The sequence below is a fragment of the Aythya ferina genome, assembly GCF_964211825.1.
Source record: "Aythya ferina genome assembly, chromosome: 2".
NCBI lineage: Eukaryota > Metazoa > Chordata > Aves > Anseriformes > Anatidae > Aythya > Aythya ferina.
In genome coordinates this window covers 47,589,318-47,614,217 of record NC_140297.1, presented here as the reverse complement: position 1 = coordinate 47,614,217, position 24,900 = coordinate 47,589,318, and the positions used below count along the sequence as shown (strand labels likewise).

The 24,900-nt window shown below is 38.0% G+C and overlaps 2 protein-coding genes across 3 annotated transcripts in view; both read right to left on the bottom strand.

Moving 5' to 3' along the window:
* Positions 1–24,900, bottom strand: part of COL15A1 (collagen type XV alpha 1 chain) — a 302,706-nt gene that overhangs the window by 158,867 nt on the left and 118,939 nt on the right. The window lies entirely within an intron of this gene.
* TGFBR1 (transforming growth factor beta receptor 1) overlaps positions 1–24,900 on the bottom strand; it is a 33,536-nt gene that overhangs the window by 8,357 nt on the left and 279 nt on the right. The window contains exons 1-6 of one of the 2 annotated variants that reach the window (XM_084508913.1): positions 24,708–24,842; positions 19,185–19,436; positions 18,542–18,784; positions 13,124–13,354; positions 6,466–6,633; positions 5,299–5,455 (exon numbers count right to left, since the gene is read on the bottom strand). In XM_084508913.1, the coding sequence (XP_084365039.1) occupies positions 5,299–5,455; positions 6,466–6,633; positions 13,124–13,354; positions 18,542–18,784; positions 19,185–19,326 (941 nt within the window). In that variant the 5' untranslated portion in view covers positions 19,327–19,436; positions 24,708–24,842. Of the gene's footprint in view, positions 1–5,298; positions 5,456–6,465; positions 6,634–13,123; positions 13,355–18,541; positions 18,785–19,184; positions 19,437–24,707; positions 24,843–24,900 lie in introns of those variants that run through there. The other variant, XM_084508914.1, reaches the window with a different exon arrangement.

Below are 24,900 nucleotides of genomic sequence, written 5' to 3'. Positions count from 1 at the left end.
CACCCCCCCTTTTTTAAAAAAAAACTATTATTCTATGTAATATCTCACTCACCATGCCACCTGCACGTCTGCTCTAAAGACTACATGATAGCAGTTAGAGATAGGAATGATCAGGGCCAGCAACTGGAACCAGACCAGGAATGAAGCTGCCACTGGGCCTAGGGAACCATCAACGGGAGAGTAGTGTCTCAGCAGCAGCAGCAGCTGGAGGAGGAACTAACGATCCTACGAGTGCATATCCAAAGGTCTTAGGAGCAGATCTAGGGTGTCATCTACTATGGGAGGACCACTGTGAATGAATTATGAGCCAGAAACTCAACTGCATTTAGACAGTGGGTGAAGGCATCTTTGGGACTGTGTTGCCAGCAATGCAGCAAGTGGTAGTCGTCTTACTGCCAATGGCAGTCACTGGAACAAATGAAGATCTCTGCTTCAGCCACTGGAGTAGGACCACAGGTCACAGGTCCCACAGTCACATGCTCACAGGAACCAGCTACTGGGGGACTGGAGTGAGAGAAACAGAGTAAGGAGGGTCCTCAGTGCCAAAGACTGGAGCTAGAATCACAGGTCATGAAGCCTCTGTGCCTGGATGCCAGCGGCAGGGGAGGGTTGAAGGATTGTTTTCTCTAAACCTGGTGTACATGTGTGGTACATGTGCTAGCAAACTTCAAGCTGGACTATCCAGCACGTAGGAGGCCCAGCATCCAGGCAGGGCTGTTAAGACATGTGGCTCGTGCTGGTATTCAAGGAAAAACACAAGTACAGGGATGCTTGTGAGATGACTGGACAAACACATGCAACTGTTTGCTGGCATGCACTAATCCTGTCTATCTGGTTAGTAGGAGACCACTGGAGCCAATCAGAAGGCTTTAGAGAAAATGGGTTGTACTAATATTTTAGAGACCAATAAGCATGTGTGCTTATGAGGCTATAGAAGGATGTGGGCACACGTTTTCACTAGTAAAGTTCAATCCTGATTAGCTAAAGAGAAGGCAGGAGAGTTGACCGCTGCAAGTTCTGACTGTTTTATACAGGTGTTGTGAACAGCACACAGCAATCTGCACAGCCAGCTGAGTCAGGGCTCTAGGAGTCTGTTAGACATGTTCAGCTTCGCTATGCCTTGAGCCTCAACTGAGAAAGCAGCACCCACATCCACAAGCCAGAGATGGGCAGGGTCCCAGGCCTTTGGGCACACGCTAAGCGGACCCAGGCAGGAAGAATCTCCAGTTCCTGGAGTCTACTGGAGGTAGCAGCCACTTAAAACATCCCCCTAACAAGTCGAAGCCCTGAACACATACGGCATCTAGTTAAAAAAGGCAGCACTGTTACGTGTTCCTTGGAAACAAAGGCTTCCCTACCTTGCGGTAACTGATTCTTCATAATACAATCAGTATGTCCTGTCATCAACCAACACACATTTCTTGAACATGTCAGGCTTTTTTTTTTTCTTGAATAGTAAATCCAATTCAGGTTACATGCTCTAACAACTGTGCTGAGTTGACCTTCAACACTCCCTACAACAGAAAATCTATTGTAGCCTTTCGATTGAGAGAGACTGAAAACTAGTCATGATATCCAAACGAATTAAGTACTATGTCAGTGCAGAACTCACTGAGTTAGTGACAGCAGCACGTCCACAGGCTGCTAGAAAGAACGCGAATAGTATTTATCAGTCAGAAGTTGCAATATCGCTTTCTCAATCTTGTATAGCTCTCGCAGCTAAATCCAATATGTAACATCTAGCAGACTCTAGTGTGTTTTTCCACATCATTGCCTTGTCAATCTCAACCTGGTGTATTACCGAAGAAGGTAAACAAATGACACCAGGGCTCTGGAAAACACCACCATTAATTGGCAAAAAAAGCAACAAGCATAGATTACAGTAGTGGAATACAGTATCAGCCAACAGATCAATCTCTGAAACTATCATAGAAGCTTGCGCACAATTTTATCCAATCAATGTAGTACAACAAAGTCCTGAATACTACTGAAAAGTCTTACTAGAACTGTTTTTTCCTCCTTCTAGCTCCAGGCAGCATACAAGACTGACTGCTTAGAATAAACATCATGGTATCTTCAGGAATAAAGAGTCAGCTTATTGTCTCAGCATTACTGCATCCTATGAAAGTGACATACAAAGAAGCAAGGGCTATCAACTAGAGAGCAAATACTCGTTAGAATAGTCCAGAATTTCAGTAAGGATTGCTGACGAGAGAATTCTCCTAAGCACTGTATAGGCATATGAATTGCCCACATGTGATAACAACACAAGCTGAGGAGGACAATTGCCTGAAGAAGTACATATGGTTTACCTTGACAGTATTTACTGAAAGAAAGGCAGTCTTAATGTGTCAGTCTTCGACGTGGACAAGACTGAAACTATTCCAGGCCACCTGTATCAAAAACTTTTTAATCAAGAAGCATGCAAAACGGTTGTGTGTGTTTTCCTTATCTCAGCGAGGACTTTGCACACATATATTGGAATTTGTTCTTATGCTACTTCATGTACTTGACAATATAGTGATCAGCTTTAGGTCTAGAAGAAAGAATCTCTCATCCATCTCAAGATCACACAGGGACAAGAAGAGCAATGGAGCCAGAAGCAGAAGGGAAAAAGCATAAGCCAAAAACCCCAATCATGCTGCAAGTCTGTAAGTCATAATTGCTTATATAAACAGTAAAAGGAGACTGTCTACATTTCTGTAAGTCATCCTAAGCACAACGGTTTTATCAGAAAAAAAATAAAAGAGGCCTGACTGTAGTAATGAAGCTGAATTCAAATGCTCAAAAGAGAGGGAGAAAAAAAAAAACAACAACAACAACAAACGAGCAAACAAAACAACGGCAACCAACCATCCAAAAAAACCGCCAACCACCTCCCTCCCCAAAATGTGCCTTCCACTGAATTTATAGGCAAACTGACTTTGCATGACCTTCCACCAATGCAATTAAGATTGGTTTTGGCTTCACTAGCAACTCAAAATGGTGACTACCTAAGATTACTGCTGGAGGCAAAAGACAAGCAGATCACCTAGCTAGCGTTTCTAGCGTTTCATGGGTATTAGACAAAACAGAGAAAAATGCATCTCCTTGTCAACTTTCATACTGTAAACGCACTTTTCACTGACACAGTATTTCAGGTTCTGAAGAGAACTATTCTACACGGACTAATTTTGACCTTCTGAACAAGGTCTGCAGGTCAACATCCTCCAAGAATGGAATGATTGGTCTACAAAGGAGTTTACAAACAATGCTGAGCATAGCCTCGCCAAGCTTTGGGAGCCTGCTGGTTTTCCTCTTGTCACACTCAGTCTGACAGCTCTGTATTCATTTCCACAAATTCTATGAAAGCTTACAGGGAATGGAATAGGACCCCAAAACATGTTGAACATGACATTTCTCTTCACCACACCTGTTCTCAAGCACAGCTAGAATTCCACTCATGCTGGGGTTAGGTAAACTGCAGAAGATCGCCCATGCTAAGGTGTAATTTACAACTGAACTGCTTCTCCAGATTAAACACAGCCAGTTTCAACTACCAGAAGTAACAGCTGGGTTACACTTGTTTAAAAGGGAGGGTGGGATTTTATTTCCTCCTCAGTTTAAAGCTCACATTTCCTGCTTTATGCTATACTGCAAAAAGCACACATTTCACATCCCCTGATGAAACTAAGTCTCTAAGCAGAAATAAAGATTCGTTCAGCCAGAGAGAAGAATCAGTCCAATCAGTAGCTAGAGCACTCACCTGAAAATGAGTCTTGCTTGCTCCCTAGACCATGTTTTACTGTAGACAATCACTGGAAAAACATGAGCTTAGTCAAGCCTCTCTGAACCTGCACACAGAGCTTCCACGCGCAGAAAAGATACCAACAGTGGTACCCATCAATGGGAACAAAATTGTCATTGAACAGATAAAAGCTGAGCTTCATTATGGAAAAATAAGCAAAGATGCAGAGTTACTTACCTAAGAATACACAAGAGGGAGGAAGAAGGGACCAGCCTTTTATGAGAATGAACAATTTTCAGAGAAGTAAAAGTGACTAATGTCTGAAGTGGGCAGTGGACTTAGTCCTGCTGCTGCCCACTGCAGTAAGAGAGTTGGTACACCTTCACCCTTGTGAAGAAGCATGAGGCAATGATTAGTGGAGACTTGAGAAGGAATAATGCCCAGTATTTTCTCATCTAGTAAAAATTCGTAAGTCTCATCTGTTTGTGTAGTTTTTAAAAAGTGGGTAACAGAAGAAGAATAGCAGAACTTTAGAACAAAGTAATCTCAGCAATATAATTGTCAGTAAAACAATTTTCAATACAAATGCAAAAAGCCTTGTTTACTAAACCCCATTTTTCTCCCCCAAAAGCCACAACTAAAGCTATACCCTAGTTCATTGTAACATCCCATTCACACATACACATGTGCAGTATCACTCACTAAAGAGATGTCAAAAGAAAGAAAAACATTTTTGAATGTGAGGATTGGAAAACAGGCAACATTAACACAGGATTTTCTCCAATGCAGTTAGGCTATATGCAAAAGTTAATCTTGCACAATCCTGGACCACAGGACTTCCACACATTTCTCAGCAACAGAAATTTTAGTACAAGTAGGATCACTGACTAAACACAGAAGCTATAAAGAAGTGCTATGAACCAGCTCTCAGAAGTTCTTCTGAGAATGAGAAAAATTCTTATTTCCAAATTCAGAGGTAGGCCTTTAAAATAAAAGGGAGCATCCTCACTCACCCATTGATAACTATTTATGCAGTAGATGACAGACAACTACCTTTTTAAGCTCTAAAGAATATATTTCCACAAAAGCCCACATTTGCAACTCTGCGCTTTGTTCTATCACATAGGCTTCAAACTAAACAAACAAAAAACCCAGCTTTTTACTTTCACTGTCAATATCCTGTCTTACGTCACCAGACTGTGCTGCAGGCAATAATTCCATGCAACAAAGCAGAAAGAATAAGATACAGCAAGTGAAGTCTCTACAATCACTATTCATGAAGTCTCCTAGTTGTTTTTAACATACATTTCTGCCCTACTACAATTTGCACATTTTTGACATTTTTCAAATTCCACTAATAAAGCCCAGTGTTCAGCATGCGCTTTCAGTACAGTCTAACCAAATCACTAGCTGGAAGAAAGGGCCACAGAACTGTACCTGCCACTATTGACATTTTTTCCTAATTATATTTGTAGCTAGAAAAATCCTCTAAATGAAAAAAAAAAAAAAAGAAAGAAAGCAAAGCATTTCATTCTAAAAATCACCTAATACATCATACTAATGATTTTTACCTTTTTGTTCCTACTCTGTGGTTGGGGGCAATATCAATTGTGTCTGTAGCTGAATCATGCCTAACTGCCAATCCTAGGTCTGCAATGCAGCATGTTCCATTCTTTTTTACCAATATGTTTTTTGATTTCAAATCTCTGTGGGCAATCGCTGGTTTGCCTGTGAAGGAAAAAAAAAAAAAAAAAGTAATAACACATCCGTAAAAAGACAATAGCTGGTATTGCGAATCTGATGCAGACTGAGGTTAAGGAATCCCTTCCTGTTCCACCACTTTGGGCTCATCAAGGTAACTCTTGAAATCATTCGTTGTGGAATAGCTGGTTACCCAGAAAAGTGTCTTGTTCCATGTATGTACTACTTGCTGGCAAATACGAATACTACTTGCTGGCAAAATACTTTTACTATCTCTGGAAATAGACCCATAATGTTGTCACAAATCAAAGTTAGGGAGATATGACAGGCACTATAGATGTTTTGTATGAATGATTATTACATCATCATGACCTGGATATACCACAGAAAGGAAGATAAAAAACCCAAACCCCCAGAATCCCTCAGCAGATCATCAGATATGCAGTTACAAAATATGTCAACACTACTAGAAACGTTATATACTTTTTAACTGTAGGGGAGTTTATGACTGTTTTGTTTTCAAGCTTTGGAAGAAAAGCAAAAAGTGTTCTGCTTTAATAACAGAAGAGCAACCATTTTAGCATGTAAAAGAATGGGGCTGGGGGTGAGGGTTGAGGGAAAGGGCGTGGCAATTGAGGAGAAAGGGAGAAGCCTAATAGTATAAATCATATATTTTTGGAAGTTTACCGTGCGTTTGTTTAGTAGTGGAAGAAAACTTATTTTCATATTGTCCTCAGTAGAAACTGATACCAAAACAGTATCAGTCTATATTATATTAAGAACTTGTATGAGTTCATATGTTATCACAGACTGACATTTTTCAATTCACTCAGCTCCTCAAAAGATTAACCTCGCTATCAGTGCTGTGTTCAGATGCCTTCTCATCACAAAAACGAGCAGCTGTGTGCAAAGCAGCTACACCCTAAAAGAGTTTTATGTTCTAATTAAGAAGAGAATTACAGTAGAAAAACATGTATGTGCTATTTTAAAAAAATCTAGCATTATCCACTGGACAAACTGAACAATTGTAAGATTACCTTGTGTGCCCACAATTTCCATGTGAAGATGAGCAAGGCCACTGGCAGTGGATAAAGCTAGTTTTATCATTCCTTCCACAGTTACTGTATACCTGTTCAGGTAATCAAAGAGCGACCCATGTTCATGATAGTCTGACACCAACCACAGCTGAGTCCACGTACCGTTGTCTGCAAAACAACATTGGCATGAATACCGCATACCCCATACATACCAGTTTTATACAATGCTTACAAGTTACAAACGCTTTTGCAACCTCAGCCAATTGGACTTTAAGTCTTTACTTCTGTCTCTTTAACACTTAAATACCACCGTAAGGGCTGGGCCGACCAACATGCAATCTGAACAGTTTAGGGAATATTCTTTTATTTAAACTAAAAGACAAACCGCGGAAAGCTAACGCCACTATTGTTCATAGGTGACATTTTTGGTGAATAGTTATTCAGGTTATTTAGTCAGGCCCTGCCTTCCCCTCACTCTTCTGCTTGGGGAACAAGGCTGAATACATAATGCAAAACTAACACCACCAGTATCTGAACTGTGAGCCAGATAGGTTGTAATACATTTACAAATATCTGAAGACATACAAGTGAGATGCAACAGCTAAATTGTTCAAATTATTAAAACAATGGACACAAAATATCTTGAAGTTGAGGCTACTGAAAGATACAACATAAAAATACAAACAAACAAAATAATCAGAAAACATAATAAAAGCAACTCCAATGGTAGATCTGACAAGTGTTTTTACAGCTACTTTGTAGAAAAGCCTTTAATCTCTTTCTATGGGATAACTATTCTTTAACAATTTCCGTTGGACTTCCTATCCTGGATTATACAGCCATTCTCTATTAACAAGTGAGAAAACAGCAAGAGCTAAATATATGAAGAACTAAATCTGAAGAATAGGAAGAAGTGAATTCGGAAATTAGTTCCTATCATAAACATACTGATGAGCAAACTGGAAAGTCTAGTTTCCAAATTGGAGGGTCTTATATTTCTTTTCCTTTTCCTTCAATCCCCTCATAAGTACATGTAGCTCAGAAACATCACATAGGCACAAAATCATCTACAGATCAAGAAATGCTGTATTTACTCAAGCACCTGTGGCTGGCAGGGAAGATTTTAAAGAATCTCTTCTACTTGGACATTTGTATGGAGGCTAGAGTTACCATTAAAGAAAAAAGTAATAAAAAAGTAGTAATAAGAATCAGCAGAACACTTCAGAGTAGGAAAACAGAAGTCTAATCTACATTCAACCAATTCTTACAATAGAAAGAATACTGACTCTGTACATTCACAGCTCAGTCCCAACTAGGTTTCGTTTAAACAGATGAAAGAAAGCAGACAAATGCCCTGACTGTAAAAGACTGTTGGAAAGCTGCTACTGCAGTGGGAAGACTCTTAAAACATCCACAGAAGCAATTCCTGGGCTTTGTTTTTTAAAAAGCAAAAAAAGGGAAAGCATTTTTTTTTCTTTTTAAAGTCTTCACCAACATTTAAGTTAGGATGGCTTCATCTTTCACTATTTTGCATAGACAAGCAAATGAACTGGTAGAATTCAGTACACTATTAAATGTCACTTTTTCCACCAGAGAAAATATGGTCTCTGAAAAGTCAGTTCAACAGCTGTAGCTTCACTGAACCAGTTTTACAGAACCATTAGAAAAGGGTATGTGTTTATAGGCACATAAAAGGCTCTCTAAAATACATTATTCAAAGAGCTCCGAAAGCTATAGAGTTGAAAATGAAATAAGTTAATTCATTCAGAAGTCAGAACATTCTCTTCACTACTTTTATGCCAATGTTTCATCAGTTATATCCCCACACTGCTAACTTCTCTATTTATTGTTGTCTAGTTTTAACACACAATGAGAAGCCCCATTCATATGAAACATGAGAAGTCAAATACAGGATCAAACAACAGGTATGCGTATAATGTTAAAGCCCAAGCACCGTTTCAGGCAGAGATACCTAAACACAATTTATTTTAAGCTGTGAACTGACCTATGCCATTTAAATAGATCTTTCAAAGACACTAGATTTATAGACCACTCTGTTTTCTTATGTACAACTTTATTATTTACCTTCAAGTTTTAATATTTATTTTGTTTTTATCTTTTTTTTTTTTTTCCCCAAAGAAGAAAAAATAAAGCTTGGATCACTACCCTTTCCAAAAGATGACTATTTTTTGCATTATGTATTGTTTGTTGATACCAAACAAGAATTTAAACAAGCCATGGTCTTACATCCAAGCTTACACAAATATTATTTACAGACAAGCTGAAATGCAGCAATAATTACATCACTGTTCAGCTACTAGATGGAACCTACTACAATATCTCCACCTTACTAAATTTGACCAAATATACACGTATTTATTCAGTGATATAAGCAGAACCCAAGCTATGAACTTAAAGCCTTCTTATACTGTTGATAGTGTGGTTAATTACTAGTGACTTGAATATTTTGGCTTCGCAGTAAACAGCATCTGCCGTGAAGTTTTCAACCACTGCATTTGAATCATCAGGTATGAAAAAGTAATTATACACAGTTATAATTATATACAGTAGAACAACTTTCCAAGACAAGGTAATCTAATATAGCTAACACAGTTTAATCAAGAGTCTCATGCAATTTCAAAATGTTCAAAAAATATTACAAGAAACTAGGTATCTTCAAAAAAAAAACAACGAATTTAAAAGTGCTTAATTATGGTTATTTAATCCATCTGTGATAAACCTTCTGAAAATATTTTCAGACCATCAAAATAACTCTAAAGCAAGAAGTTTATTTCTCTCTTCAGAATTTTCTTATTTTGTTAGACTTGTGAAACATTCAGATTTATCGTTAGAGCACTGGTTACAGGATGTGAAAAAACATTAATGAATTCCAAGCAACGTTCATTTTAGACAAGCTCCCTCTGGAGAGCAGAATTCATTACAATTACCTTAGCAAATCTATGTAATGAAGTTTCAACTAAAATTGAATTCACTTAGGTGAAAAAAGCGTTTTTCACACCATTACTAAATTATTTTTAAAGTTGTTACTCTTACAACAAGAATTTGGACACGGGTATGCTTGTCTTAAAGCTAAACACTAGGTTTTGAAGTCCGATAGTATTGTCTGGTAGTTTTGAACCTGAGATTTATGCTCCAAATTGAATATTTAAATGAAGCTTAAAGTTTAAAAATGGCCTAATTGCATATTTCTCTAATATCGCATAGTAAAATGTATCCTACTCTGTACTTTGAAACTAACCTTTCTTGGCATGCAGATAATTTAAGGAAAAAAAATGAGGAAAATTAATAGTGGTAAGATCAGTTACAGTGGAATCCTTAACTGTAAGACTCCTAGAAATGAGATATTCAGGCAGTTGCTGGGATAAGACCATTGGAGCTGGAAGAGGACTTCAGCTTTTTCTTTTTTTAAAAAAAGTGTAAAAGCTTGATTATCATATAGATAATCATCTGATTAAATTAATGTAAAACACTTGAGTTATGTAGATTAGCAAGACCTTCCTGTCGAATGCCTTCTTCTCAGGCTAATATCACAGCTCAAAAAGAATAAACACAAACATTACTTCTCTCAAGAGGAAGCAATTCCTCTGCAATGTATTGCCTAACATTCTTAGGGATCTACTTAGCATATAAGGTAGTCTGACTGAACAAGGGGGAAGGAACAGAAAAGTCATATTATCTTAGCACATAATGTTACGTAAAAGAATACAGTATAAGATTTCACCTTACTCAAAATGTGACTATAGAGTTATGGTTACAGACAGTTGAACCCAGGGAAGTAATTAGTACCGTGAACAGAGGTTGCTGCCATTGCTTGTAAAATACTGTAGGTACTTAACACACTTTAGCATTGGTTATCAAGCAAAAAATACCCAAGCCCCAAACTACCTGCTTAGGTAGTTCAAAAGAAGGCAACACATGCCCCAGAAAGCAATTTCTCTGACCTGGCAGTATTTGAAAGTTAGCACGTAACTCCTGGCTAAGTAAAGAGCTAACCAGAACATAAATGTTCTAGCCAGACAGAACGAGACTGCAGACAAAAACTTTTATTGCTTTTCAGCCTTCAAGTTGGCTTAACAGCAGCACATATTTCCCAGTAAATCTTCAGACGGGAAAGTAGATAATAGGACCAGGTCCTGCAGCCTTCTGAACAAATGTAGGAAAACAGGGAGAGGAACATTATGGCACATGGAATGCCTAAACAGTGTAAAATGAGGAGTGATGGTCGATGAATTGATGGTCAAACTGACTCAACCGTCTGAGCTGAATTCCACTGATTTAGCTGATGGGTGCTTATATAGATTACAATTTTACAGATACAATTGTCAGCCAAAGATTTCCCAAAAGTTGTGAAAAATACATTTGGTGTTAAGATGAGAGACCTTATTTATGCTTTTATTAGCAGAGAAAATTGCAGCATAAAACTGGCCAACTTTTATACCACTACATGCAATGAAAGAGGAACAAGTCTTCAGCACTCATAATGGACACAGGAAAACCTACTCCTGAGAAATTAATCTCTATGCATTACTGAAACTTTTAGCAAGCTATAAACTGGTATTGCACAAGGAATTCCCTGTACTGCTGTATCTTTTTAGTTACCTTTGCAAGGTAACTAACACATCATCAGGTTCCTGGAGAATGACTTCATGTGTTCCAGCTAGGCTGTACTAACTCCCAAATGCATTCAACATTTCTCCTGCCCTATGGGGAAATGGATGCAAATCCTTCACAGCTATTACCACTGCAAAGTAGTGTTTCATCTTGCTTCTGGCACCTAGTAAGCACTTAGCAGGAAACACTAGCATCTATAATGAAAGACCATTAATGGGAATTTTTAAGCCTACTGTCTCTCTAAAGTTATAACGTGATACACTCGTTCCTTTTAAAGTATGATGATAGCATACCTGGGAAACTGAAAGAACTGCCTCCTTAATGGTCCCTATGTGCTACCCCATTTAATGGTACACAGGGGGCTCCAACTATTCTAAAGTACAGTTGACATATTAACCTCCTTTTGATATTCAGGACTTCTGAATCCTTAATCTAGGGAGATAATGGTGTGTACAGATTTCCTTGCTATGAGGATGCAGAAGGCTATCCTGAGAATTCTGCATTGGTAGGTGAAATAAACCAGCAGTAAGCTCCCGTGAAAAAAGCTTTTCCCACTTGATTAGATAGTAACACCATTGGAGAAATAGACAGAATAAAAAGTTACAGCATTTTCAAAACATGTCTTCATCCTTTTCTTGTAAACTGATTACAAACTAGTTCTCAAGAGAACAAGAGAGCCTTGTCTGAAAGCCACAAAGCCTCAAATAACAACATGAGCTTTTAACAAAGGATTTCTTCCTCAATTTAAGTCCAGCATATTAACAACAGAAACAAACAAAAAAAACAAACCACTGTTTTTTACATCACATTATAGTGTACTGCAGGGAACCAAGAGATGTTCAAGTTAAATGGAAATCCACTGTACTGCATCTCAAACCTGAGCCAGCAATTACAGTATTATTTCAGGAGCCCACCAGTTTAGGGTAACTTCCTCATACCCCCTGTGCACAGCAGTCAAGTGTAGTTTTGGGACAAACTATGGGTTTGAGGCAAAATGGGAGACTGCTATGCTTAACTACAGACTGATTTTCTTGAAAGTTACAGCTAAGATAGTGTGATATATCCATGGCACTTCTAACTGAAATAGTGCTTGTAACTTCTGCAGAGGGGCGTTTTCATTAGCATCTTTAATACAATGAATGTATTCATTTAAGGTGCAGATTCCAGATATTCCAGTAGGTCCATCACAACAAACTCTTGCTTTCACGCCTGTTCTTACTGTCACATCTAAAGTTGTATTGGATATTAAGACTAAGTTTCTAATGGTAAGCATTCTACACAGCTGGAACAAGTTGCTTAGTATGCTGTGGATATCCAAGCTCTTGGAGACAAATGTTAAACATGTTAGGAACAATTCAACTGTAGCTAACTGTTTCTTAGAGAAGGGGAGTGTTTCACACAAACTTTTAGGTTCTGTTCCAATTCAACATGTTCATAGAGAAATAGACACTTGAAATCGGTCTACTGATAATTAAAGAGAATTCTACTTGTATACTCCAACAACAGGAGATAGTTTGTTCCTAGTATTAAAAACCTGTACCTATTAATCGCTTTTTTACAGCTTCTTTTCTAATTGAACTGCTAAATGTAAAACTTCTCATATCTCAGACAGAAAAATTAATTCTCTACCTCCTTCATTATATTAGGATTACCAGATTAGACGTTATTTCTCTTGGTCCCACATGTCTATCTTGTTAGGCTATTAGGAAAGTAAAGGTATTCAGCAAACTTGCAGGCTGATTGGGTAATGCAGCTACTTTTTGATATCAAGTTCAGTTAACATTTTAACTTGTTTGTGGAAATTACACCTCATTAAATAATCTTTTTGAATTATAGTTATTTAAAAGATTTAAACATGTTTTCCAGAAAAAAGTACTTTTTAAATTAAACCTGATGAAACACCAGATGTTCAAATATTATTATTTTTTTCCTGTTCTTAACTGGGTGTTTGCAAAATAGATTTTAAAATTACCGTCTTTTCTGACGCAGAATACAAAAAGCAAAATTAATTCACAGTATTACTAACCTTTATTGTCTGCAGCTATAAATCCAAGAATGTTTTCATGTCGTAGCATAACTGTTTGATAAATTTCTGCCTCTCGAAACCATGAACGTTCTTCTCTTGAAGAGAAGATCTTCACAGCAACTTCTTCTCCTCTCCATTTCCCTCGCCATACTTCTCCAAAGCGACCCTTACCAATGCTTTCTTGAAGTACTATAGTTCTTGCAATTGTTCTTTGCACAAGTAAAGGTAAACCTGAAAAGAAGATTTAATATTAACCTTAAACAAAGTAAGCACTTCGGATCTATTTTCCATTAAGATGTTTCTCTTAGAATGCACACTCGTAAGATTTTGACAACTTGTTGGAGACTGGTAATAAGTACATCGGTAAGATGCCGTCTGCAGTTTTAAACGCCAACAATACAAATATTGAAATATATTATGCTACAAACTGCCTCTACAGCTTTTTAAAGTAATATACGAATTTCCTTTCTGTTTAAACTTGTGGGGGGGGGGGAGGGGGGCAGAGGGAAAGGAGGAAGGGGACAACACCACAAAAATTAACCAAACATAAGAAACAAACCATGGAACAATCAGATTAAGTTTTTTTGTTGTTGTTAAAGATCATAACTCTTGACAAAGCAGTTCAAGAGCACCTTTTATACTAATCCAATTTCTTGACTTCTTGCTAGGTGAGACTTGGTCCATTTCTAAGACAAAGTTAAACCATGCTTATCAGCAACACTGTCAAACATTCATGCTGATACCCAAGTACATGAGCAGCCTGTTAGTACTCTCAAGCCCCTGTAATATAGGAAAACATCCTTTTAACACTATCTTCCTGTTTCACAGGCCACACTTGTGTACTTCACTAGCATTATACATGAGAAAAACGCTCACATTCATGCAGGTTTTACAGCTCCAGAACATCTACATGCATTCAAATCACAGCACCTTGTAACATGCTTCCATAAACTTACACAACAAACAAGAAGCACTGGTATCCCCCAAGGGTAGGTTTTTGTTGTAACTAAAAGGCTTGTTGAATTCTGCAGTGATACTACATTACAGGGTGAATGTATCAGCCAAGTTATCTGCTCACAATAAGGTCTTTTGATATTGTATTATTTCACTTAAACACTTGAAAATCTATTGCTCTGTAATCACTGTTCCAACAGCTGATAGAACATCTGCATTTCCTTAAGCTGCAGAAAATGTATCACAACTAAAAGCTTAAATAACTATTTCCTGTCCATCTCTGGACATTCTTTGCAAATAACAGCACTAGAAGGACACCTGATCTGCTCAACAACCTTGAGTCTTTGAGCAATGTAAATTAAAACACTGCTGTGTTCAGAGGAGCTCATTGAGAGTTTCAGATTTAGAGGAATTTTCTGCATATTCTGCACTAAAAATATGCGTAATTCTACATGAAGAAATGATAGAGAAAATGGATATACTAAAGATTTAAATATTTTCAGGACTTGCAATGATTATTTGCTAAGAAAAAAAAAAAACACAAAACTTCTGTTGCAATAGCTGAGCTCAGGTCAACTGTGTTGTCTGCTCAAACTGTACATGCTTATCTGTGAAGCCTAATTTGTATTCTTTATGGACAGATTTTTGAAATGCAGAAAAAGCCAACCTAGAATAACCACAGGACCAACCTAATTTCTAAAAATGTGAAATTTGACTCTGTCAACCAGAAGAGGTTTCTTTCTTAGCACTTCAGTGCTACTGCAAAATCCTTACACAAACTTCTATTTGAAGTTTTTTTTCCATATTTGAAAGTTGTGATGTACCTACTATTTTTTCTATAGCTGCTTCCAAAAATTGTTTATCTACAGTTTGAGGTGCACTGCTTTCAACATGGTGAGCCATTTATGGATGACACTTCTTATATAAAAAAGATGTCCAAGGATATCAGCTAACCTCAAAACAGATACAAAGCTTAATCCACCTTGCTTCTATACTTGTTTTTACAATATTTACATAATTCATTTGTCTCTCTTTTTCTTTTTTTCTTTTTTTTTTTTTTTCCAATTGTGCTTTCTTTTACTACTGCTGCTGTCAGAAAAAATATTGGAAGGCTGGAATCCATAATTATCTTAAGTCAGTAAGAATTATTTACCTCACAGACACTGTTTCAACTGAGCACTCTCCACTTCTTGCTATAGATGAAATGCAGCCATGAATCACCAGGAATTTGGGCAACTCTATTACTGTAAACCAGAATGCCTGAAAAGTAACTTGCTACAGATGGCTATAATGTTATCCTTTGTGACATACACCCTGGACACAAGTGTACTTCAAGATCATTTTTTTTTTTTTTTTTTTTAAGCTCAAGTACAGCTCCTTTTCAACTGTGCATGAAGATCAGAATCAGTCAGCTAATCAGCAGTATGAGAAAAATTCAAGCTCACATTCAACAACAGGTCATCTTATATTCAAGCATTGTCATCCAATTTATCCATGAAGCATCCATCATTTTCATACTTTATATCCAAGTATCCTCAAGCCTTCTTAGAGTTTAAGAGAGGAGCTTTTTTCCTTTCCACATCTTAACTGTGCTCTGATTAATTAGGACCAATGATTTTACGATGTATAAGAAGTTTTTGCCTGATTTGCATTAGTAAATTCTGCATTCAGGAAATTAAGTTTTAAGGCACTAAAGGCAGCCAACAAAATCAGCTGCTGTAACTTTGGTTCTGAATCACAGAACAGTTTGAGCTGAAAGGAATCTTAAAGATCACCCAGTCCCAACACCCTAGCCATGGGCAGGGACACCTCCCACCAGACCAGGTTGCTCGAAGCCCCATCCAACTTGGCCTTGAACACTTCCAGGGATGGGGCATCCACAACTTCTCCAAGGCAACCTCTTCTAGTGCCTGACCACATACAAGGAAGAAATTCTTTGCTGTGCATCTAGTCTAAATCCACCCTCTTTTACTTTTAAGAAATTATCTATTGCTACGCTCCCTGATAAAGTCTCTCCCCATCTTTCCTGTAGGCCCACATTACGTACTGGAAGGCTGCTATAAAATCTCGCTAGAGCCTTCTCACCCCTAGGCTTAACAATCCCAACTCTCTAAGCCTGTCTTTGTAGGAGAGCTTTGTTAGAGCAACTCCTCTAGACTTCCTCTATCAGGTTTTTGTTCATATTCTCAAATATCTGGTCTACAGTGCAGAATTCACCTGGATAAGTCTCCCCCCAAAAGACCTTCCCCAAAACCTAGGAACTGGGAGAATTTAATTCTCTTCAAACCTCTATGAATTGCAGATAACTTTTAGTAGTTTTACATCCAGTTGAACTGACTCAGATCAACATTGATTTTACAATCCTCTGGTTTTCAAACGCATTTAAGTACCTGCTTGAACTCACCCATCAATGACAGAAATTTCTCTCCGATTTCATATGACTCTTCCTGTTTCCTTGCAGGAAAGTTGCTTTGTCACTTGCAAGTTATAGCATTACAGTGGGGCATCCCAATCCATCTATACAATATGTAGTTATTTCCGAGATTTGCATCATGATCTGAAAATCATTCTCAGCTCCAAGAGACTCTGAAATCCTTCTCTTAGAGCCCTCTGCTAAAGTCTCAGCTTTTATTTTGAATGTTTTATGAATTCCTTTCATCAAGCCTGTAATCGTTTCAGGTCTTGCTTTATTTTCTTTTGCTCCTCGTGGAACAACAAGGAAATACTAACAGAAGTCAAATAATTAACAGCAGTTTAGTATTTATCACCACAGAAAATGAATCCTAATTCCCTTCTGATCTCAGCAGTAAGCTCATTTTTAGAATTCTGTACACTTCATTTGATATGCTGCTCTTCAAACAATACCATAACACAGAAACAGGTGAATCCCTTTTTTACTTGACAAGCTTAAGTTTTTTGGTCCCTCTGCATGAACATTTACTCTAGGCCAACAGCCCAAACACTTTCTTAGCTGCGACTCTTACATAAGTGCTTTGTGCTGAATAACTATGGCTCTTACGACTAAATTTGGATTGTTGTCTATTCTGTACATTTCCTGTTTCTTGCATCCTCTTTCCCCAGCAGCATACTGTTCATACAGCTCAGTGCTTAACCATGTCAGAAACCTTTCTCACTAGCAGCTCTGTTCCTATCCTCAGTTTATTCCATAACTGAGGAGTCCTCTCATTTTTAAATGTGCTGTACCAAAATCAGGATGCTTAAATTATCATTCAAGTACTAAGGCACAAAAGAATGAGAATTTATATAGTAAGCAACTGACTAATTTTGAGACAAAATGACACAAGTCACAGCAAATATAAACACTACCAACAGCACTGAAAGTAAGTACTTGAAACACTTCCTGTTCCACTCCCATGATAATCACATCACCCCCACAACAACAACAAAAAACAACAGAACTACCCATCCAACCTCCAAACACCCCACTTCACCCCCCAACCCTAAAATACCCCATCCAACAACAAACACCACCACCACCAAAAGAACAACCAACCAAAACCACCCAACATTTGCTAATAGAGAAGGATGCAAATGGTTCAATAACTTTGAACCACTCTGGAGTAAGTTTCTTCTGTGATTCCCAGCTTATCAAGAACTTATTTTGAAGGCATACTTCCAGAGAATATCTTCAAACATGAAAATTCTCAGAAGTACCAGAGGGAGGAAGGCCAGAATGCAAATGAAGGGATATTCCCAGTAACAACTGGAAAGGTCAATCAACAGCTAATCCTGAATTTACATATTCATAGACCTGACTTGTGACCTAAAGTAGTGGGGGAAAGGAGCCACATAAAGGTTCGTAAAAGCGCTGTGATTATCTACAGAAGTTAGAAGGGAATTACTTCTGTACACAACCTGGTGCCTCACTCCTGTAGAACATATGTAACTTAACATGGACCATACATTGATTAATTTCTGCAATGTTCTGTGTGATGCATCATCCCCTATCAATGCCTGTTAATCTATATCTCTATGACAGACCACCACAATCCTATAAGCAACTATGTTAGGATTACAATAGCAAAGACTATATGCAGTGAACAGGCTATAACCTCTTCATCCCAGAGGAATACCTGTTGAAGCTGGAATTAATAAATACAAATTATGAAATCAAAGGATAGAAATTCTTCAGACATGGTCTGCAGCAATTTACAATTGACACACCATCTTCTCTAAGGAGAGAACTGGCTAAAATATTAACTTGTACTTAGAATATTCTTTATACACCAATAACTACGGGTGTACATGAATGTAGAGCTAAAAATCACTTATTTTCATATACTGCAATCTTTCCCGATATCAAATAAATCCACACGAAAGCAGCATCTTCTCTACTACCTTTTCCAATTATTTACAAATTTAAGTAGATCTGACAATATTAAAAAAATCAATGCTTTACAAAGCTCTTTAAAAGAGTAATTACTACTACAAGTATGACATTACCTGACCCAGAGCCTGAAGTTGTCATATCATAAATTAAATCCTTTAAAGTAGTTCCTTCTGATATAAAGGGACGATCTAATGAGGGATCTTCTTCACTGGGCACACGATGATGAATCACAGTACGGTTATGACAAAGGTATAGAATCAACATTAGTGAAATGCAGACAAAGCAGACGGGTCCGGCAATAACAGCTGCCAGTTCCACAGGTCCTAGGTTAGAAGCTGGTTTTCCTGGAGTAGGACCTGAAGGTAAAAATAAAAGGAAATGTTAAAACTTCTTCTCTTTTTGTAACTCTATGAAATACATTAAATGTAGTTATTTTGTGATGTGAAATTTAACACGTTCATTAATAACTTTTGCACAGTAAATTTTTGAAGACTAAGTATTACAGTGAACAAAAGCAACTATATGCTTACTCAGAGTTTTTATTTGACTTGCATAGAAGTCTTCAAAACTGGCTCTACCGTTCCTACACAGGATATTAATGTCTTATGCCAAAGCTCTTGAAATTTTATTTGCAAAATCTAAGGTGTACTTTAGGCCTTCAAGTTCACCTGCAACTTCAAAATTGGAATGCTTGCAGAATTTGTGAAGCTTAAAAAAAAAAAAATAAAAAAAATCCAACATGCCAAAAACTCTTACCTGGTGTTGGAATTGGAAGTTCTATTTTATTGCAGTGGTCTTTGTCACAGCAATGAGGCAAAGTAATAACTCCATCTCTGGAGGACGGTGCACAAACAAATGGCCTGTCTCGGGGAATCAGATCAATTTCTGCTATACACATGCTATTGTGTATGACTTTGTCTGCAGTCCGTGTTACTGAGGTAAAACAAAGCCCATCTGTCACACATGTAAAGTTGTCTTTTGTACATAGATGGCAATAACATTGTAATGCTGTATGGAGAAAAAAATAATGTTAGTCTTGGCACATATTCTGAATTGTAAAACAACGTAAACTACTGAAAAAATGAAAGTTTAAGAAACTGAGCCCTATATAATCTTTCTGGCTACATAAACACAGGACTGTAACACTAAAGAACAACACTACAATGTTTTTTATTGTGACAACAGAATTAGGAGATCTCCAAATTTAAGACAGTAAAGCAGAGTTGAAGTCATCTTCCTTATATAGTTATGTATTAAAAGAGAAGGGCTGCTATCTTAGATATTTCTCCAGGTAGAGAAGTTCTGTTACTGTCTTCCATCCTAAAAAATTATATATTTTATAACACTATCCTCTAGAGCACTTATGCAGTTATCTTATTTTCAAAACCAATACAAGTTATGTCATTTTAAAGCCATTTTAAAGCCATTACTTGATGGTTTTACAGTTATATATATATATATATATTTTTTTTTTTTTTTGCTGAGGAACAGGCATATAAAGGCTTAATCCTCATTTAAAACAAACAAACAGAATCCAAACCCTGAACAGAGCCCAAACAACCAGAGAACATATCTCCTTCCACACAAGCAGAATAGGGTTTGGACTTATTTTGAAGATACAGGAAAACATTTCTTTAAAACACTCAGGTTCCTGATTTACTAAAGCTATCAACTGAACTAGTAATTTGAGGGCGGGGGATATAGCAGACTAATCACATGTAAGATCATGTTTCATTCTTTAAATTGCAGAATTTCCTGCAGAAGGAAATCTGTTATTACAAACATTTATTCTTCAGGTTAACTCTTGCAGGCCTTTATCTGACTTGCTTCATCCAAGACTTTTTTTTCTATTTAAGTCATCTCCTTGGCTCACCATAACTGCATGTGCATCTGAATGCCTACAGTAAGAGACATAGTATTTTTTTAATGAACATTAAGTCATGGTACTGATGTTTAAGTAGACCTTGTTAAGCTTATTCATCACCCTGATCATACAGAATTGCAAAGATACACACATGTCACTCATACTAAATACGGCATTTGGTGTCTTCCTTATTTTGTTCCCCACGTTCTTTTGCTACAGAGTTCTCAATGAGTGCAATTTTATAGAAAAATTTATATTTTTGTCCCAGTTTGATGCAATTATCTTCTAGCCTCATATCAAGACAGTACACTGTCCACACTCGACTGAATGTTTTTCTCCACAAATACACCCCTACTTCCTTCTGAAGCTACACTCCCCCCTCCCTTTATTTTAAAGTGGAAAATAATGCCTAATCAGCCAAACAGGCAAGCTTCTAGGAATACAGTTTTTTGCTGCTCTCTAGTGGACACACTTTTATTAAAAAAAAAAAAAAAAAAAAGACATCAAAAAATGTCAGCCACCTTTCTACTTTTGCCATTTACAATCCTTAATGCCTTACAACTACAGTGCGTAATGGTAAAATGCCTGTATTTTACTAACAGGAAAACTGAATCAGGCATCATTAACAACTGCTAGCAGGAGGACAAGAAAGAGACTTGGCATATTCTTGCCTATATCTCACTTCCCAGTTACCTATGCATAAAAGAACAAAGACTATGAATATATGAATATGTTATAGATGAGATTTAACACTAGTGGGATGAGGAGGAGAAGCCAATTACTAACATGCAATTAAATCATTTTGATAAGCAAGTGTTTTCACTTACAACTTCAACCTCAAGGAAAAAACAATCACACTGCTATTGTCTCGGAGGAAAGTTTTTGCTTCATCTCCATTTTTTCTTCAGGGAAGCATTGTATTTAAGAACAGACAGACACGGAACCCAGTCAGTTCTCCAAGCCCACTTAAATATTCATGTATTTTCAACTACCGTTGGTTGATAAGATCATGCTGTAAAATACAGCAGTCATTCTCTAATCTTCGAGAGCTAGTAATATCTTTCAGGTATAATGAATTCCCATACATTTTGAACCCTCATCTCCCTGCTTCCTTTCTCCCCCCAGTAAAGTTTGTAACACAAAAAGCTTCTTCAAAACTACTAAACCTGAGGAGGAGCAAAAAGAAAAAAAAAGTTAAATCGAAGTTTTAGTCCATGTTTTAATTAGCAAAGAACACTTTCTTTTTCTTTTAAAAAAATTACAACAGTGTGTGGATGCAACCACTGGCATTAAACGAGGGTATGACAAGCTGGCAACGTAAATGAGATGCAGCTTGACAAGAAGCTGGTTCTCCAGAGCTCAGTTATAAATACTGTATACAAGAACTGAACAGAACAGAACTAAGTATAGCCTATTCACTTAACTTTTAACAGTCTATACTCTTAGTTTATCTACAGAAACAATTTTTCTTGTGTTCCCAAATTAACAAAAGTACAGGAAGACTTTTTTTTTTTTTTTAAATAACACAAAAACCTATGAATTACTATATACTATTTGTTCACATCCTGCAGCACTATTTCATCCAGACAGTTTTAGTATAGAACACTACCTTTGATGAAAGAATTTTTGGCTGTAAATCATATGTTGAAAAAGATCTTTCAAGGGATGCTAACAAAGGGTATTGAAGCAGTTAAAAACATCCTGGGGGTGTTTCTCAAAAGCAAAACCACATCTCAATATTATTTTATATTTTTAATTCTTCTATCAAAACCTTTGTTGTAAACATTTTAAAGTAAATCAAATCAAAAGTCAAACGATTCCAGGCCCCAAAAGCAGTATTATGCTGAACAAGAAGCTCCAGGTCCTTCTCTTGTGATACACATTAAAACTCTTCTTCCATGGGAAATACATGTGACAGATGGGGGAAAAGTACCACCAGAGGAACAGTCAGGACTTTGGTTCCACAAGACATAATGCTTGAGGTGAGAAAGAAGCAAGGCTGTGATATATGGAAGAGACACTGAGAGATCCTGGGGAGATGACCAACAGGGCTCTAGTGTTTATTGTCTGTTTCTTCCTTGTCCAATTTTTTTTTTTTCACAAGCAAAAATGTAATACATAGAGGCGCTGTCAGCTTCCTGCGTTGTTTGTACATTCCCCTCAAACAACACACCTGACTCACCTCTGAACTCTTCTAGCTCAAGATGCAGAAGTGTTTAAGTACAGTATGCCAGATACTCTATGACATTTTTAACCATGATATTTCAGGACATTCACTAAGCCATTCTTTGCACAAAGGCACTAATTAAGTACTGTAAGGTAACAGTTTCCAGGGCAGCATTCACATACATTTCATCCTTTTTTGTTAAGCACAACTTTAAAGGAAAACAGCAATTTTGGCAGCCAAAATGATGCACCCAAGACAGCGGACAAAATACTTTGAGGCCCTATCTATATCTTGCAGGTAATGATAAAGCCTTGTGAAAAGTCTCAGCTTCCAAGAAGCAATGCTATGTCCTCTGTAGTGCAGGTGGCAAATGGTGCTACATACATGTATTTTTTTGCAACTCATCCAGAAAGCTACTCATAGGTGTGTTCTTGTCTCTTACAAGAAAGTAAATAAAAATTGGTTTGGGTAACTTTCATAGAAAAGTATCCTTAAAAAAAAAAATAAAATAAAAAATTAAAAACCTTGGTCTTTATCTGTTTTACCCTTGCTACCTTCATGAAAAAAAGAACTCTAATTTATATGTTTAAATACACTTCAGTATGCAAAACAGATTTCTATCCTTATTTGTGATAAGGACTAGTTGTGTGAATGCAATTGTTTCCAAGAGGTAATGCCCCTGAATTCTTAAAAGATTAAAGACTATTTGTGGCTTACACAGTTACAAAATAAAAAATAAATAAATCACGACTGCTTTCAAATTAGGGCGAGTAGTAGGCTTAAAAAGTAGAGCTTGACAGGAAGTCAGCTAGCCACTGTGATTCATGACATGTCTGATTTTCATACAAAACATATCACAAGAGGATTCATTCACACATTAAACTAGCATGCTGCTTCTGATGTTGTTTTGCAATCAGAAAATGCCTAACTTTTGCAAAGAATGCTAAGTAACTGTAGACAAATCATACGTCACGCGTCTTTGTCAACTTACAGCACAGTATTCAGACAATTTAATCCCTTTACCAGTAAGAGAGGACTTGTCTATGAGCTATGGATCGTGAGCCCTAGATCCCCACCTATTACTCTGGACAAGGTGGACTTCTTTCCCCTCCTGCCCCACTTAAAACAAACAAACAAAAAGAGATACACGCACAAAAGAACACTTCTACTTCCAACCTTAAGCTTTTGCATAGAAATCTATTACCTTGTTTTTGCATAAAGCTTTCAGACCTTTCTTTCCTGAAAGAGGTTGAATGGGAATTCTTGACTGACTAGAAGCATTAAAAGGGAAAAGAAAGCTTCAAAGATGAAATCAAGTTAAAGTTTCCCTCAACATCTAGATTGGATACGGTATGTAAGAAAGCTTCAAACTATTAAAGCCTGCTACACCTTTTCACGAACACAAGAAAAATCAACGGTTAACTTAGGCTTACTTCACTGTTTCCACAACAAAAGATTCTCCACCTCCTTCAGTAAGAAGACTGACAAGCAATAGTGTATTTTAGTTTAGCTAGTTGTTTTGCTTTAAGCAGTATTTTCTTTACAGTGTAAGTACCACCTTAAAGTGAACTGCAAACAGCACGGTGAAACCCCAGATGTCTTATAGCTGGAATAAGTTGTGGTGCTTCTCCGTTTTCTCTTTAAAACCCAAAGCAGTATACGACCCACCTGCAGAATAATTTAGGAACTGGAATTCATTATAAGTCAGATTTTGTGCATCTGTCATTAACCTCTCGCTAGAGATGCAGCTGGAACCTACAGCGATTAGAACCAGGCATCTGTAACACTTGTATAACAAACATCTCCCTCTCACAAGATGCCACAGGTACAGAGGAGCCAGCAGAACAAAGCCACTTCACTGCGCGACGCTCGCTGCAGACTTCACTTCCTCATGGTGCGCTCCTGGCAAGGCAAACACGGCTGTCTGACTGCGAGGGAAAGCTCGCCCACCTCCCTCGTCACAGCTTCCCCGCAGACACTGTAAACACGCTACAACGTGGCGCGTTAAAGCGCCCGACATGGCAGCCGGGGGATCTCTTACCCTCGCTCCGGGGAGGCTCTGAGCACCGCCTCACGCCTCCTCTCCCCGCTGTGCTGCCTGCAAGCGCCCTTTGACACGCTGCGAGGAGACATAGCGGGATTTCCCCGGGTCGACGCCAGCGCTCCCAGGGAGCAGCCACAAGTTTTTTCCCCAAGAATAAAGGGAGGCTCAACCCTACCGCCTGCACACCGACAGCCGCGTACCTACCTGGCGGGGCGGCTGTAAAATAAACCGCAGACAGGGCTGGAGAGGGTTCAGGCGGCGCGCACCAGCGGGGCGGCAGGGGGCTGCTGAGGGCAGCCTGACAAAGGGACGAGCCGGCCGCGGGCCCTGCCGGGCTCGGACACCAGGGGGGTGGCGCCTCCGCCCCAGCCAGCCCCTCCGCCATGTTGTTGAAAGG